This window comes from Biomphalaria glabrata, chromosome 17 (assembly GCF_947242115.1).
Source record: "Biomphalaria glabrata chromosome 17, xgBioGlab47.1, whole genome shotgun sequence".
NCBI lineage: Eukaryota > Metazoa > Mollusca > Gastropoda > Planorbidae > Biomphalaria > Biomphalaria glabrata.
The window spans coordinates 24,183,017-24,198,300 of NC_074727.1; the positions used below are offsets into that span (position 1 = coordinate 24,183,017).

The 15,284-nt window shown below is 38.9% G+C and overlaps 1 protein-coding gene across 1 annotated transcript; it reads right to left on the reverse strand.

Annotated features, from left to right (window-relative positions):
* Nucleotides 1-1,325: 1,325 nt before the first annotated feature.
* On the reverse strand, nucleotides 1,326-14,657 carry LOC106053470 (proline-rich protein HaeIII subfamily 1-like). The gene is made up of 10 exons (XM_056015093.1): nucleotides 14,506-14,657; nucleotides 12,592-12,670; nucleotides 12,290-12,316; nucleotides 11,572-11,586; nucleotides 11,398-11,412; nucleotides 9,339-9,362; nucleotides 4,714-4,743; nucleotides 2,322-2,369; nucleotides 1,678-1,721; nucleotides 1,326-1,501 (listed from the first exon to the last, which is right to left on the reverse strand). The coding sequence occupies exons 2-9, from the start codon at nucleotides 12,658-12,660 to the stop codon at nucleotides 1,713-1,715; spliced, it is 237 nt and encodes a 78-aa protein (XP_055871068.1). The 5' UTR covers nucleotides 12,661-12,670; nucleotides 14,506-14,657; the 3' UTR covers nucleotides 1,326-1,501; nucleotides 1,678-1,712.
* Nucleotides 14,658-15,284: the final 627 nt, after the last annotated feature.

The window sequence follows — 15,284 nt, forward strand, 5'->3', positions numbered from 1 at the left end:
TGGACTTTATATTACAAGCTTGATGACCAGTTGTTGGTCTGAAATTCATGAACACATACATTCATCCGATATACAAGCCAGATTGCACTCTCCTTTCGAGAGATTTACATTAGTAACTGGTTAAATATATATCAACGTATTTTACATTGATCGTGCCCCACGTACCCCCTTTACAGTTGGTGGGCTCGTACATAATACACACTCAGGCTACACAGATTAGTTTGTGATAGGGCTATCTGTTTATAAATACTGTTACATCAATCATTAACAGAGTATCAAGCAATAAGGTAAATAAAAGGAAAACAATTAATACGAATATAGGTATGTTATTTAACAGTTTTGCAAAATGTTCAGCAACACAAGCTATTTACAAGACATGTAGGTATTCGGCTCCGGCTCCGGCCGAATATCATACTTTACTATCCGGTCATATTCGGCTCCGACCGAATACCAATAAGCACTATCCAGTGCACCCTGAGTTTAGACCAATAGCGAGTTGCCATGTCACAGGCTTATCCTCATTTTCGCAACCCATAATGGTTGATGACTGAGTGACTAGATTTGGATTAGTATCGTAATCTATTCTATGTCGCTCTTCTCTTTCAAATACAATTTGTCAAATATTATTCAACACCTAGATTTAAACTAGATTCATTTGTTTAAATTAGGGGCAATAGATCTGAAATGTGCGGGCAGCATTAATAAAGCACAAATGAGAGTGTACCATAAATTTATTAATTAAAGATTTTATGTTAGTAGCCTATGCTCAAAAGCCCTCCAGACTTTTCCTCATGCCTCCCTTTAAACTCCCCCTTTTTAGACCTTTGCGATATATAGGGCAGATGATGTAAAAATTATCTGTTTCTGTTGCCCACGACTGAGAGGGTGTCGTGTGGGGCCGTGTGGCCAACACAAACCACCTTTACTTTTCCACAACTATGTCAGGTACCCTTTGCAGCTAGGTGTACACATCTAAATGACTATTCGTGCCACTGTAGTCAATACCCAAAGACCCTTTAATAAACCTCAATATGCAGATTAATTTAAAAATAAAGCTTCTCTATAGTATTCCTATCCCAAACATAGATGTAATTAAAATAAAGAAAGTCTGGGACACTGATCATTGGGTCGACTGTTGTCATAGCTTGCTCTTAAGGAAATTCCAATTCTTAGCCCACTGGAGGGAACAAATACTGTCAAGGGAAAAAATCTCAGAGAAACCGAACTCATGAGTCCCCGCCCAGAAAGTCGGCCTTGGGCACATCATATTCATAACGCCCTTTCTGATTTAAGAAAACAAACATTAAAATAAACTTGACACATCGTTTGTTATTATATCAAACTCAGAGTTTATTAATAATAATAAGTATATTTCGAAACTGTCTTAAAGAACATTGAAAACATTAAATAAAAAGCTCATTCTCAAAATTGTTTTCTGGTCTCATAATTGGAATTGTGCAGATTTCTATTCAAAATTGATATGTTTCAATCGGAAAGTTTTCTGCAAAGGAAAAAAAAATTCATTAATACGAAACTATAAGACCTACATTCTTTAATAATACCTGTTTTGAATTACTATGAGATGTTCGAGTGTCAGTCAGTCTCATTGTGTAGGAATTGTTGTTGGTATTGGAGTGAACAGTAAACTCTTTTATAAAATTTCTGAAATGTTTTTACCTTTTAAATTGTCGAATTCTTTTTGTCCCATTCGATTAGTTTCTCTGAAGGAAAAAAAACAACAACATAAAATGATTTTGATAGATGTTACAAATAGAAAAGATAACCAACAGACAGACGGTCAATCAGACAGACAGACAGGCAGATAGATAGATAGATAGATAGATAGATAGATAGATAAATAGATAGATAGATAGATAGATAGATAGATAGATAGATAGATAGATAGATAGATTGATAGATAGATAGACTGAAACATTTAAGTTAATTTCGGCTCTAATGCTATGGTAAAATATTACGTACTGAAAGGTGACAATTTTTTATTTTTTTTTTCCTTGAGCTGAGGCACGTGATGTGAATCATTTTTAATCAGTACTTTCGAGACTGTGACACTATTTTATCTATTTATATACTTCTTATATACTTCAGCAAACATAGTTATGAATACGTTATAACTTCAAGCATCGTTTATTACAAGTAATTGTTCGTTACGTTAATATTTATCCCTGTGTATTAGGGATATGAATGAGCTTTGTTTCTTAAGACAAAGATATGGATATGCCTGACTCACCAATTGAATAGTGCCCATTGTGAGGCATATATAGGCAGTTAGGCAGTCAGATGGATTTAAAAAAGGTACATACCCTTGGTGGTTTACCTTGTCTTGGTGGGTCTTGACCTTGACCTTGATCCTTTAGACGTAAAAAGACAGAGGTTACAAAGAGTTTTTGAGATTTATATTCAGAATTGTAGGTTGGCAATTCAATTAACGGTTTAATATTAATAATAATAAAAATAATCTTTATTGTCCGTACGGAAATTTGTCTTACAATTTGTGCATTACACCAAACAAAAAAACATTATAACTATAAGAAACCAAAGTATACATTCACACCAGACTCACTCATAATTTACATGTGACAAAGTTTATATCAGATTGTTCTTATTTAATGATTTGATTGCCAGGGGAACAAAAGAGTGTTTGTGTCTGTTTGTCTTTGCTATCGGTGTCTTGTATCTCTTTTGTGATGGTAAAATCACAAAATCCTGACACAAAGGGTGATTCTTTATTTCGAGGATCTTGTTAGCTTTTTTATAGATGTTTGTATCAAACAACTGCCCAAATGAGGTTTATTTTTTGCCAATGATTTTACCAGCAGCATTTAGGATTCTATAAAGTTTATTTTTATTTTTAATGCTTAGATTGACATACCAGGCAGAGATATTGTAACTTAAAATATTGCAGATATGAGCGTGATAAAACTTAGCCAAGGCCTTTTTACTAACATTAAACGAGGACAGTTTTCTTAGTAATCGTAATCTTTGCTGCCCTTTTTGCTGATGTAATCAGTATTTGCAGTAGAATTTAGTTTATTGTCTAGGATAGTACCAAGGTATTTAAAGGTTTGCACAATTTCAATAGTCTCTCCAGCTACAGAAATAATATCATTTTCCTTCTTTTCCCTACGAAAATAGATTATCATTTTTTTTTTTTTTACATTTAATAATAAAAAAATTATCTTTACAGTATTCTTCAATGTGTTCTAATTCTTTGAAATACTCAATTACGTCTGAGCTCTCTGAGAGCAGGGCAAGAAGAGCCGCATCATCAGCGAATTTTGTGAAGGAGCAACAAGAACTATCGGATTGAAAATCATTGGTGTACAAAATGAACCACAATGGCGATGTCACAGCCCCCTGGGGCGCCCCTGTGTTAACTATGTGTGCATTTGATATAACATTGTTTACCCTAACCCTCTGAGATCTCTGGGTCAAAAATTCATTAGCCCATAGTATTATGTATGGACTAATCTTCAACGCTTTCATCTTTTCAATGAGTAAATGAAGTTGTATAGTGTTAAAAGCTGATGAGAAATCAATAAAGAACAATCTTACATAAGTGTTCGGTAAGTCCAGATGTTTGTAGACACAATTTAAAATATTTAGGATGGCATCGTCTACACCTTTACCCTTTTGGTAAGCAAATTGTAAAGGGTCTAACTTATTACAAAGATCATTCAGAAGAAACATTTTAACCAATTTTTCTAAGCATTTAGACACAATGGAAGTAAGTGAAACAGGTCTATAGTCATTCATTTCTTTTGGTTTGGAAACCTTTGGCACAGGTACAATTATGAACGACTTCCACACAGGTGGTATCTCATGGTTTAGTAATGAAGTAGGATAAATATCTTGGAAAGGTTCAGCTAGTTGTTTAGCACATTCTTTTAAGATTCGCCCTTTTATGCCATCAGGCCCACCAGCTTTCATTGGGTTGACGTTTTTGAAAATGTTACAAACTTGCTCTTTAGTAATCGCTAATTCTAAACAGTTGTTAACATTGACATCATCAAGGGCTTTGAGTCTTAGATAATTAAAATCTTTCGTGTCGAAGCGACAATAGAAATCATTTAACTCGTTGGCTAATGTTTTTTCGTCTCTTGTAGCAAGATTATTTTTAATTTTGACTTATGCTCCTGACATTTTGTTCATGATACCCCACGCCTGTCTCATGTCACTTGTCTTAATTGAGTCTTCCAGCTTGGTGCGGTAGTTTCTTCTCCCTTCCTCAAGAACGACGTTGAGATTTCTTTGAGCTATTTTCCTTGTCTGTCCATCGCCAGTCATATATGCTTTTTTTTTTTTTTTTGATTATTTCCCGTTTTATTTTTGCAGTGACCCATGGTTTATTGTTGGGGTATATCTTGATGCTCTTAGTACTCACACACATGTTTTCACAGAATTTGATGTAATTTGTCACTGCGTCGACCCATTCTTCCAGATTTGAAGTGGTCTCTTTAAACAAATTCCAGTCAGTGCAGTCTAGACATCCCTGTATTATTATATAGAATATGCGCTTAGCTACTCAGCCGCCGTGTCCGCCTAATTATTTCCCCTTGCGTGGCATATACAATGCCTGTACAAACATTTGCTACAAATATTTCTGGCTTTTGTTAATTGTAGTACCCAGAACAATTGCAGTTTCAACAATAGAAACATCTTGAGATACATAGATACATTTTTAAAAGTATTTACTCTTAGTTGACCAGCTTGTGGTGGAGGGGCCTACAAAGAATGAAAAAATATATTCATTACACTATGTTCAAACCTTCTTTTAAAAATTTAACACAAGAGAAATAACTGATATTTAATTGGAAATATTAAGAAAGATGTGTGAGGATTAATTCCCTTTACTCGACTCTATATTGAAAGATGTGTTGCAGAGCAATTTAGTACTGTCAATATGGTTCTGATATTGTTTCTTTTATTATAACAATATATATAATTATATAGATTTAATAAATGGTTCAATCTTAAAATATTTTTCTCCAAATTTTAATTATTTTTGTTACGCATGTATCTATGTCCACTGAATAGTGTTGTGCATGTGTGTGTGCCTAAAGCAGTGAGCTGAAAGGTGTCCCAGGTGCTTTAACTAACATAGAAGAGAGCACCTGGTTGCAGAAGGCTTCAGAACGAGACAGCTGGAAGTCACTCATGCCGCAGGATACACATTCGAGACCAAAAGAAAATCCACTGCCGAGGATAGACGCAGACGGCAAAAAGAAAATCTAAAACAGTCACTGTCGGACAATGGTTATGTAGGTCACAGCTGGGGCTGCGTAGCCACGGGAATAACTGCACCTCTCATTAATCTTCAAACTCGAACATAGGCCTTATTATTATTAATATTACATCTAGACGTTTGTGTAACGTTATCTGTGAGAAGAAGAGAAAGAGAAAGGGGAAGAAGGAGAGGGAGAGAGAAAGAGAGAGAAGGAGAGGGAGAGAGAGAAGAAGGAGGTATACATGTAGACGTTTGTGTAAGGTTATCAGTGAGAGGGAGGGAGAGGGAGGGAGAGAAAAGGAGAGGGAGGGAGAGAGAGAGAAGGGGAGGGAGAGGGAGGAAAAGAGAGAAGGGGAGGGAGGGAGAGAGAAAAGGAGAGGGAGGGAGGGAGAGAGAGAAGGAGAGGGAGGGAGAGAGAGAATGAGAGGTAGGGAGAGAGAAGAAGAGGGTGGGAGAGAGAAAAGGAGAGGGAGGGAGAGAGAAGGAGAGGGAGGGAGAGAGAAAAGGAGAGGGAGATAGAGAAGGAGAGGTAGGGAGAAAGACGGAGAGGGAGGGAGAGAGAAAAGGAGAGGGAGGGAGAGAGAAGGAGAGGGAGGAAGAGAGAGAAGGAGAGGTAGGGAGAAAGACGGAGAGGGAGGGAGAGAGAGAAGGAGAGGGAGAGAGAAGGAGAGGGAGAGAGAAGGAGAGGGAGAGAGAGAAAAGGAGAGGGAGGGAGAGAGAGAAGGAGAGGGAGGGAGAGACAAAAAGAGAGAGAGAAGGAGAGGGAGGGAGAGAGAAGGAGAGGGAGGGAGAGAGAAGGAGAGGGAGGGAGAGAGAAGGAGAGGGAGGGGAGAAGGAGGGAGAGAGAGAAGAGAGTGTGGGAGAGAGAAAGAGATGGAGCGAGAGATAGAAGGAGAGGGAGGGAGAGAGAAGGAGAGGGAGGGAAAGAGAGAAGAAGAGGGAGAAAGAAAGAGAGAAGGAGAGGGAGGGAGAAAGAGAGAGAAGGAGAGGGAGGGAGAGAGAGAAGGAGAGGGAGGGAAAGAGAGAGAACGAGAGGGAGAGAGAGAAGGAAAGGGAGGGAAAGAGAGAAGGAGAGGGAGGGAGAGAGAGAAGGAGAGGGAGAGAGAAGGAGAGGGAGAGAGAGAAGGAGAGGGAGGGAGAGAAAAGGAGAGGGAGGGAGAGAGAGAAGGAGAGGGAGGGAGAGACAAAAAGAGAGAGAGAAGGAGAGGGAGGGAGAGAGAAGGAGAGGGAGGGAGAGAGAAGGAGAGGGAGGGAGAGAGAAGGAGAGGGAGGGGAGAAGGAGGGAGAGAGAGAAGAGAGTGTGGGAGAGAGAAAGAGATGGAGCGAGAGAAAGAAGGAGAGGGAGGGAGAAAGAAGGAGAGGGAGGGAAAGAGAGAAGAAGAGGGAGAAAGAAAGAGAGAAGGAGAGGGAGGGAGAAAGAGAGAGAAGGAGAGGGAGGGAAAGAGAGAGAACGAGAGGGAGAGAGAGAAGGAAAGGGAGGGAGAGAGAGAAGGAGAGGGAGGGAAAGAGAGAGAAGGAGAGGGAGAGAGAGAAGGAGAGGGAGGGAGAAAGAGAGAGAAGGAGAGGGAGGAGAGAGAGAAGGAGAGGGAGGGAGAGAGAGAGAAGAAGAGGGAGAGAGAGAAGGAAAGGGAGGGAGAGAGAGAAGGAGAGGGAGGGAAAGAGAGAGAAGGAGAGGGAGAGAGAGAAGGAGAGGGAGGGAGAAAGAGAGAGAAGGAGAGGGAGGAGAGAGAGAGAGAAGAAGAGGGTGGGAGAAAGAGAAGGAGAGGGAGGGAGAGAGAGAAGAAGAGGGTGGGAGAAAGAGAAAGAGACGGAAAGAGAAGAAGAGGGAAAGAGAGAGAAGGAGAGGGCGAGAGAAAAGGAAAGGGACAGAGAGAGAAGGAGAGGGAGGTAAATAGAAAGAAGGAGAGGGAGGGAGAGAGAGAAGGAGAGGGAGAGAGAAGGAGAGGGAGAGAGAAGGAGAGGGAGAGAGAGAAAAGGAGAGGGAGGGAGAGAGAGAAGGAGAGGGAGGGAGAGACAAAAAGAGAGAGAGAAGGAGAGGGAGGGAGAGAGAAGGAGAGGGAGGGAGAGAGAAGGAGAGGGAGGGAGAGAGAAGGAGAGGGAGGGGAGAAGGAGGGAGAGAGAGAAGAGAGTGTGGGAGAGAGAAAGAGATGGAGCGAGAGATAGAAGGAGAGGGAGGGAGAGAGAAGGAGAGGGAGGGAAAGAGAGAAGAAGAGGGAGAAAGAAAGAGAGAAGGAGAGGGAGGGAGAAAGAGAGAGAAGGAGAGGGAGGGAGAGAGAGAAGGAGAGGGAGGGAAAGAGAGAGAACGAGAGGGAGAGAGAGAAGGAAAGGGAGGGAAAGAGAGAAGGAGAGGGAGGGAGAGAGAGAAGGAGAGGGAGAGAGAAGGAGAGGGAGAGAGAGAAGGAGAGGGAGGGAGAGAAAAGGAGAGGGAGGGAGAGAGAGAAGGAGAGGGAGGGAGAGACAAAAAGAGAGAGAGAAGGAGAGGGAGGGAGAGAGAAGGAGAGGGAGGGAGAGAGAAGGAGAGGGAGGGAGAGAGAAGGAGAGGGAGGGAAAGAGAGAGAAGGAGAGGTAAAGAGAGAAGGAGAGGGAGGGAGAAAGAGAGAGAAGGAGAGGGAGGAGAGAGAGAAGGAGAGGGAGGAGAGAGAGAAAGAGAGGGAGGGAGAGAGAGAGAAGAAGAGGGTGGGAGAAAGAGAAAGAGAGGGAAAGAGAAGAAGAGGGAAAGAGAGAGAAGGAGAGGGAGAGAGAAGGAAAGGGAGGGAGAGAGAGAAGGAGAGGGAGGGAAAGAGAGAGAAGGAGAGGGAGAGAGAGAAGGAGAGGGAGGGAGAAAGAGAGAGAAGGAGAGGGAGGGAAAGAGAGAAGAAGAGGGAGAAAGAAAGAGAGAAGGAGAGGGAGAGGGAGGGAGAGAGAAGGAGAGGGATGGAAAGAGAGAGAAGGAGAGGGAGGAGAGAGAGAAGGAGAGGGAGGGAGAGAGAGAAGAAGAGGGTGGGAGAAAGAGAAAGAGAGGGAAAGAGAAGAAGAGGGAAAGAGAGAGAAGGAGAGGGAGAGAGAGAAGGAAAGGGAGGGAGAGAGAGAAGGAAAGGGAGGTAAATAGAGAGAAGGAGAGGGAGGGAGAGAGAGAAGGAGAGGGAGGGAAAGAGAGAAGAAGAGGGAGAAAGAAAGAGAGAAGGAGAGGGAGGGAGAAAGAGAGAGAAGGAGAGGGAGGGAGAGAGAAGGAGAGGGAGGGAAAGAGAGAGAAGGAGAGTGAGAGAGAGAAGGAAGGGAGGGAGAGAGAGAAGGAGAGGGAGGGAAAGAGAGAGAAGGAGAGGGAAAGAGAGAAGGAGAGGGAGGGAGAAAGAGAGAGAAGGAGAGGGAGGAGAGAGAGAAGGAGAGGGAGGAGAGAGAGAAAGAGAGGGAGGGAGAGAGAGAGGAGGGTGGGAGAAAGAGAAAGAGAGGGAAAGAGAAGAAGAGGGAAAGAGAGAGAAGGAGAGGGAGAGAGAGAAGGAAAGGGAGGGAGAGAGAGAAGGATAGGGAGGGAAAGAGAGAGAAGGAGAGGGAGAGAGAGAGAAGGAGAGGGAGGGAGAAAGAGAGAGAAGGAGAGGGAGGAGAGAGAGAAGGAGAGGGAGGGAGAGAGAGAAGAAGAGGGTGGGAGAAAGAGAAAGAGAGGGAAAGAGAAGAAGAGGGAGGGAGAGAGAGAGAAGGAGAGGGAGAGAGAGAAGGAGAGGGAGGGAGAAAGAGAGAGAAGGAGAGGGAGGAGAGAGAGAAGGAGAGGGAGGGAGAGAGAGAGAAGAAGAGGGTGGGAGAAAGAGAAAGAGAGGGAAAGAGAAGAAGAGGGAGGGAGAGAGAGAGAAGGAGATGGAGGGAGGGAGAGAAGGAGAGGGAGGGAGACAGAGAGAAGGAGATGGAGGGAGGGAGAGGGAGGGAGAGGAAGGGATGGAGATAAGGAGAGGGAGTGTGAGAGAAGGAGAGGGAGGGAGAGGAAGCAAGGGAGGGAGATAAGGAGAGGGAGTGTGAGAGAAGGAGAGGGAGGGAGAGAGAGAGAGAAAGATTTGCGTGGGAGAGAGGGAGATGGGTAACGATCCATTTTTTAAATTTAAACAAGGAAGAAAAAAAGACTTACAGAACCATCAGGGCGTGGTTTGTCCTGTTTGAAAATACAACAAAACAATTAATTTGACACATAAGGAATTACATTTAAATTACCTACAATTTTAATGTCTGTCTGTCTGTCTGTCTGTCTCTCTCTCTCTATATATATATAATAAATTGGAGAAGGAGTATATTATTGAGGGTCCTTCTTTCTTCCGAAGTCAAATAAATGTTTCACGTCCTTATCTAAGGGAAATAACTCCACATTTACAACTATACCTTTTAAAAAATGTAAATGTCAAATCTCCCAGTGTCTACTGGTCTAGCTATAAACTTTAGAAGATACATGCAGGTTTTTTAAATAAATTGCGTCATTTTGTTTTTCAGTTTTAATTTTATATTTTCGGTTTGCATCGATTTTATATTTCCTTTGGAAGCCACCAAATTCACTTTGTCTAGAGCCTTTCATTCCCTAAGGCGGCCCTGTCTAAAGCAAGAGCAGATCCAGATCTCTAGAATGTGGAATACTATTTTGGGGTGGACAAAACTCTAGCATGATCGAACTAGCTGATTGATTGGGAAGGAGCAAGTTGAGGGTGCGATTGTTCCTGGTGCGTCAGCTACACCCTATAGTATATCGGAAGCCCCTTTTGTTTGTTTATAAAATGTTTTAAAATGTTTTCCCTGTTCACCGACCTATGTCTTTCTTCTGGAAATGTTCACTCTGTTTAGAGATCGGGAAAACACCCAACCCAGAAACGGTAAAAAACTATATCAAGAAAACTGAAACCTGTGTTTAAAGAGTCATTCACAAGTGACGTCAAGGCTACAGTAAACTAGAAAGAAAATATGTTAGGGTAGGACAAAACAGTAGCACAACTTACACTGTGAGAACCCTGTAGGACAACAAAGACAAAAGTAAAACAAATGTTAACAAATAGTTTGAACAAGTTTCTATTTATAAATACATGAAAAAATAATTGATCTCTTCAGTTTATTGATCTTAATAGATGTTAAAAATTAATTAAAATGGTAGGTGAAGATTAGTTCTATAAGTTATCTAGTTCATGTGGACAACAGGTTACGAGAGTGTTAAACAAATATTAGGCACACTGTATTTGAGATATTTAGTGACATATATATTAGGCACACTGTATTTGAGATATTTAGTGACATATATATTAGGCACACTGTATTTGAGATATTTAGTGACATATATATTAGGCACACTGTATTTGAGATATTTAGTGACATATATATTAGGCACACTGTATTTGAGATATTTAGTGACATATATATTAGGCACACTGTATTTGAGATATTTAGTGACATATATATTAGGCACACTGTATTTGAGATATTTAGTGACATATATATTAGGCACACTGTATTTGAGATATTTAGTGACATATATATTAGGCACACTGTATTTGAGATATTTAGTGACATATATATTAGGCACACTGTATTTGAGATATTTAGTGACATATATATTAGGCACACTGTATTTGAGATATTTAGTGACATATATATTAGGCACACTGTATTTGAGATATTTAGTGACATATATATTAGGCACACTGTATTAAAGATATTTAGTAACATCCAGACTCAAATTTAAATCATGAAAATTTGATAAGAAAAATACAAAGTTAAAATCTATTGTCTAGTACATTTACATTCGTGTTAATTAATGCTATAAATTGTTCTTTTCCTATTGGCCATATTGACAATAACTGGAATTAAAAACTGCTTATACAAATCTGTCCTAGCATATGGAAAAAGAATTGTTTTCTTATCTTTTTTGGCCCTCTGAGTGTTTTGATAGCTATACCTATTGTATTTCTAAGCTATTGAGTAAGCTATAAATTCATTATTTCTCGATATATTGTTGTTACTTAATTTCTTATATGTTTAAATTTTTCATTCTGCAGTACACCAAATTTTAATGACTTAATAACTGTCAGCGTTACTATTACTAACTGAAAATTTTCTCTCGAACCCGAGATTCACATCGGGATATTATGGTTGGTACTAGACAATATTAAGTTCATAATTCTTAAGAACAATACAAGAAATATTCAACTTACAGTTGGGGGTTCGCCCTGTTGGAGAAACAATTTTTTTCAAAATGTTTTTAAAACTAACTACATCGAAACTGATGAATCGTTAATAATATTATGATTATAATTTTAAAAAATAATTAATTATATTTTTATTTCTTTAAATGTATATACTAAGTTTAAATTACAAAGTCTACTTACAGATGAAGGTGGTCCCTGTTTAAAAAAAGGAAAAAGGAATTATTTAGGAATTGTTTTAGCAGTTACATAATTAAAACGTTATTAATATATTACATTAAGATTGAGAATTATCGCCTCGTCTGATTAAAGAGATTTGAACACTTAGTTTTTTGTTAACATTTTTACAAACGTTACATCAAATCACTGTCTATTCAACCAAGCTTAACTAATGGGAATAACTCCATATTTGCAGCAATATATCTCAATATTGTAAGATTTATCTGTCATTGTGAGACACGGCTCATTGAGTTCTCTTAAACTTAATGAAAGGGAGGTTCAAAGTTGTATCCAAACACACGCACACACATAACATTGTTCTCTTCAGACTTAGTCATGCAAATCTGTAGATATAATTCTCTACGTCGCCCAACCATGCGGGACACTCTAACCCTGGATGAAAAAGTCAAAAAGATAACTCTTTTATTTTTGCAAGTCGGACTAGAGTTATCCCACGTAACTTTCGCGGCGTCAGAGAGCGCGGCTCAGAAAGAAAGAGGGGGGGGGGGAGAGAACAAGTAATCTTCTCGGTATATATAATTCTCTACGCCGCCCAACCCCCCCCCCCATCCCATTTGGACAACTATGTCTTTCATAAAGTGTTCACCCGTCACTAAATAGCGGCGTATGATACGCCGCTGGTCGGCTCGTAGTTTTTAATTTCCATTAAAGTTGTACTTACTCGACCAGGTTCTTTTTGAGGTCCAGGCTGTTCAACAACAACAAAAAAGTAGGAAGAAGATTAACATAAAATATGTTACTTAAATAAATCTTGATTATAATTTAATGTTGAATTTGCATCATTCATTACAAAAAAAAAATCAGACATCTTTTTTAGTAAATTCGTGGAATGTTAAACAATTCTTTATTTGATTTATGTGAACAAAAATATGTGATTAAGAATGTTATTTTTCTTCCTTGGAAATGCTTTTATTTCTATCTAGTTGTAATCATTTCATATTTTTACATGCAACAATAACTTACAGCAGCTTCAGTGCTATAGATAACAGCTAGTGTCACAAGAGCAACAAGGCAAAGGACTTTAGGAATCATTGTTGAAAATCTAGTGGAAAATCAAAAAAATATACTTTTTCAAAAAACAAAGCTAACAATAAGCGTAATTGTATCAATTTTTTTGGGCTGAATCGTGTAATTAATTTGTGATATATCTGAAATAACAATAATAAGTTGGTGCGATTTGAACTATTTTTACCAATTGTTTTTGTTTTGCGCAATTTTATGCATTTAGCATGCTCAGTGCGCTTTGGTTCAATCACTTGTGTGGGCCAGTTGGGAGGAGGAGGGGCTACATGGGAGGTTCCCATGTTTGTTTTTCAAAAGCAATAAAAAAGTTATTGACTTGAATTCGAGCTTCCTTGAAGGCAGATACTAGTATCTCTCTCTCTCTCTCTCTCTCTTTCTCTCTCCCTCTCTCTCTTGCTCTCTCAACGGTCCAACAGACTAAGGGGTAGGTGCGGTGGGGTAGTGAGACTCTCTGCCTTCTTCCAAAATTCAAAACAAGAAGGCTTCGTTTGTCGCTTGTTAGAATCATTGACTGAAAATATCTCAAGACATTACAGTTACACCAGTATGCTATTGTTCAATGTAAATCATTGAAGTCTGAAATAATGGACGCGACTGTACGGGACAAGCTTTGGTGTATCCGGTGTAGAGAGCACGGAAGTGTACATAAGAGAAGTATTTGGAATAAACCATTGACTAATTGTCGTCAACCTTTCAGGACTGTAGAATCCAACATTCTAAACTCTTTCACTTCTTGCTTATTTTTCATTATTAAGCTGGCAACAGGGATCTTTTAATTTCTGGCTTCCTTGACATTGGTTAGTCTGTCTATTTAGTTGGAAACAGGTATCTTTTAATTTCTGGCTTCCTTGACATTGGTTAGTCTGTCTATTTAGTTGGCAACAGGTATCTTTTAATTTCTGGCTTCCTTGACATTGGTTAGTCTGCCTATTTAGTTGGCAACAGGTATCTTTTAATTTCTGGCTTACTTGACATTGGTTAGTCTGTCTATTTAGTTGGAAACAGGGTTCTTTTAATTTCTGGCTTACTTGACATTGGTTAGTCTATTTAGTTGGCATCAGGTATCTTTTAATTTCTGGCTTACTTGACATTGGTTAGTCTGCCTATTTCAAAATGTCTTCTTCTTTTGCAATTTCTTACGTTTTTATTAGGTCCCATTATATCAACACCACATCTCTTCATATCGCTTTCTCTTCTTATTGTCTCTTACTGACTGTTATTGCTTTAAAAATATAAACTGGGTTCTTAAAATTAAAGTTAATTGAAGGGCAGATAATTGTAACTAACTTTTTAGTTGTGAATCCACTATTGACTTCTGGATATAATAACTGTACACGAAAGTCGCAATAAGGTCATATATTATATTTTTTCTTAATACTCATGCATGTTTTACAAAAGTAACTTTAAAACGAGCAAAATATAAAATTACTTTAAAAAAATAGCTTTCATTAGGGAAACAACTTTACATATAGTGCTATATATATATCATAGAAATCAGATTTATTTCCCCTAATCAATAGGAAACTAAATTAATGAATTACCACTAATCAAATGACTAAATAGTTAATTTAAAAAAAATAGATTGATGTATTTTTTTCAGATACAATAAATAATTATATAAAGTTTGTACTTGATCAGAGAATGGGTGTGGGTGAAATAACATGTTCAAAATCTATATCAAACAGACTGACAGAGGCACAGAGTGAGTTGAAATAAGCTTTGTAACGATACATAATTATTTTAATAACACAGAGTTGTAAATTATGTTTAAGAAAATTTCCATTTTGAAATTTCAAAAGCATTTTACCAGCATGGGATCGAAAAAAAAATTAAATCTGAAATAAATTCACTTACATAAGGAACGCTGGGTATTAAGCAGACGTGAGCAGAGTTGGTGTGCAGACAGCACCAGGTTCAAACGCTTTAATAGACCGGCACCGGGGTAGACGTCACGAAAATCGTGATTCCTGAGCCATCACGAGACCGTGACGTAACCGTCTTGAAACTATACCAGTACTGGCTGTCAATGAATGGTTGTCTGTACCAAGTGGAACGTGACGGGTGAACCTGACCTCGGTTCATGCCTATGATATGACTTTTTGGAAACCTATTCAACTTTTGTTTTGGTGACTAACTTTTAAAACGTGATCGATAGGAAAAAAATAAAAAACCTTTGAACGAAATAAAAAAGTAACATATCTGTGCAACTTCTTAAAATATTTTACCCTAAAAATTAGAAACCCATAGATTTAATTAGAAGTAGTATTTTATTCTCTTTCTGTGTCGAGTGTATGTTGTTAATTTTTACTTTTTAGTGGTGCCTGTAGGAAAAAGCGTTCATTGTGTTTGTGTTGTTTGTCTGGCACTTATGCAAACATCTATTTTTTTAAATGATAAATTAAGCAGTTAGTCTTCTTCACGAGTTCAATAGTAAGGACACCCCCTTTAGATCTTACCATTTATGGGAGCAGATGATTTAAAATTGACCTGCTTCTATGACCAGAGGTTAGCGAGAGTGTCATGTGTCCAGCACAATGAACTGCCACCTTTACTAATCCCAATGTAAGTCTGGTATTAATTAAAGTTGGGTGGAACTTGAGACTTCCTAAAAACAATCATAAGAAAAATGTTTA

Bases quoted from the DNA above. Each gene is read 5' to 3' on its own strand.
- LOC106053470 (XM_056015093.1), bottom strand. From the start codon at position 12,660: ATGATTCCTAAAGTCCTTTGCCTTGTTGCTCTTGTGACACTAGCTGTT. The intron at 4,744-9,338 runs GTAAGTCTTTTT...CATTCTTTGTAG, and splicing joins AACCACGCCCTGATGGTTCT to GCCCCTCCACCACAAGCTGG. The intron at 2,370-4,713 runs GTAAATACTTTT...TTACGTCTAAAG, and splicing joins CACAAGCTGGTCAACTAAGA to GATCAAGGTCAAGGTCAAGA.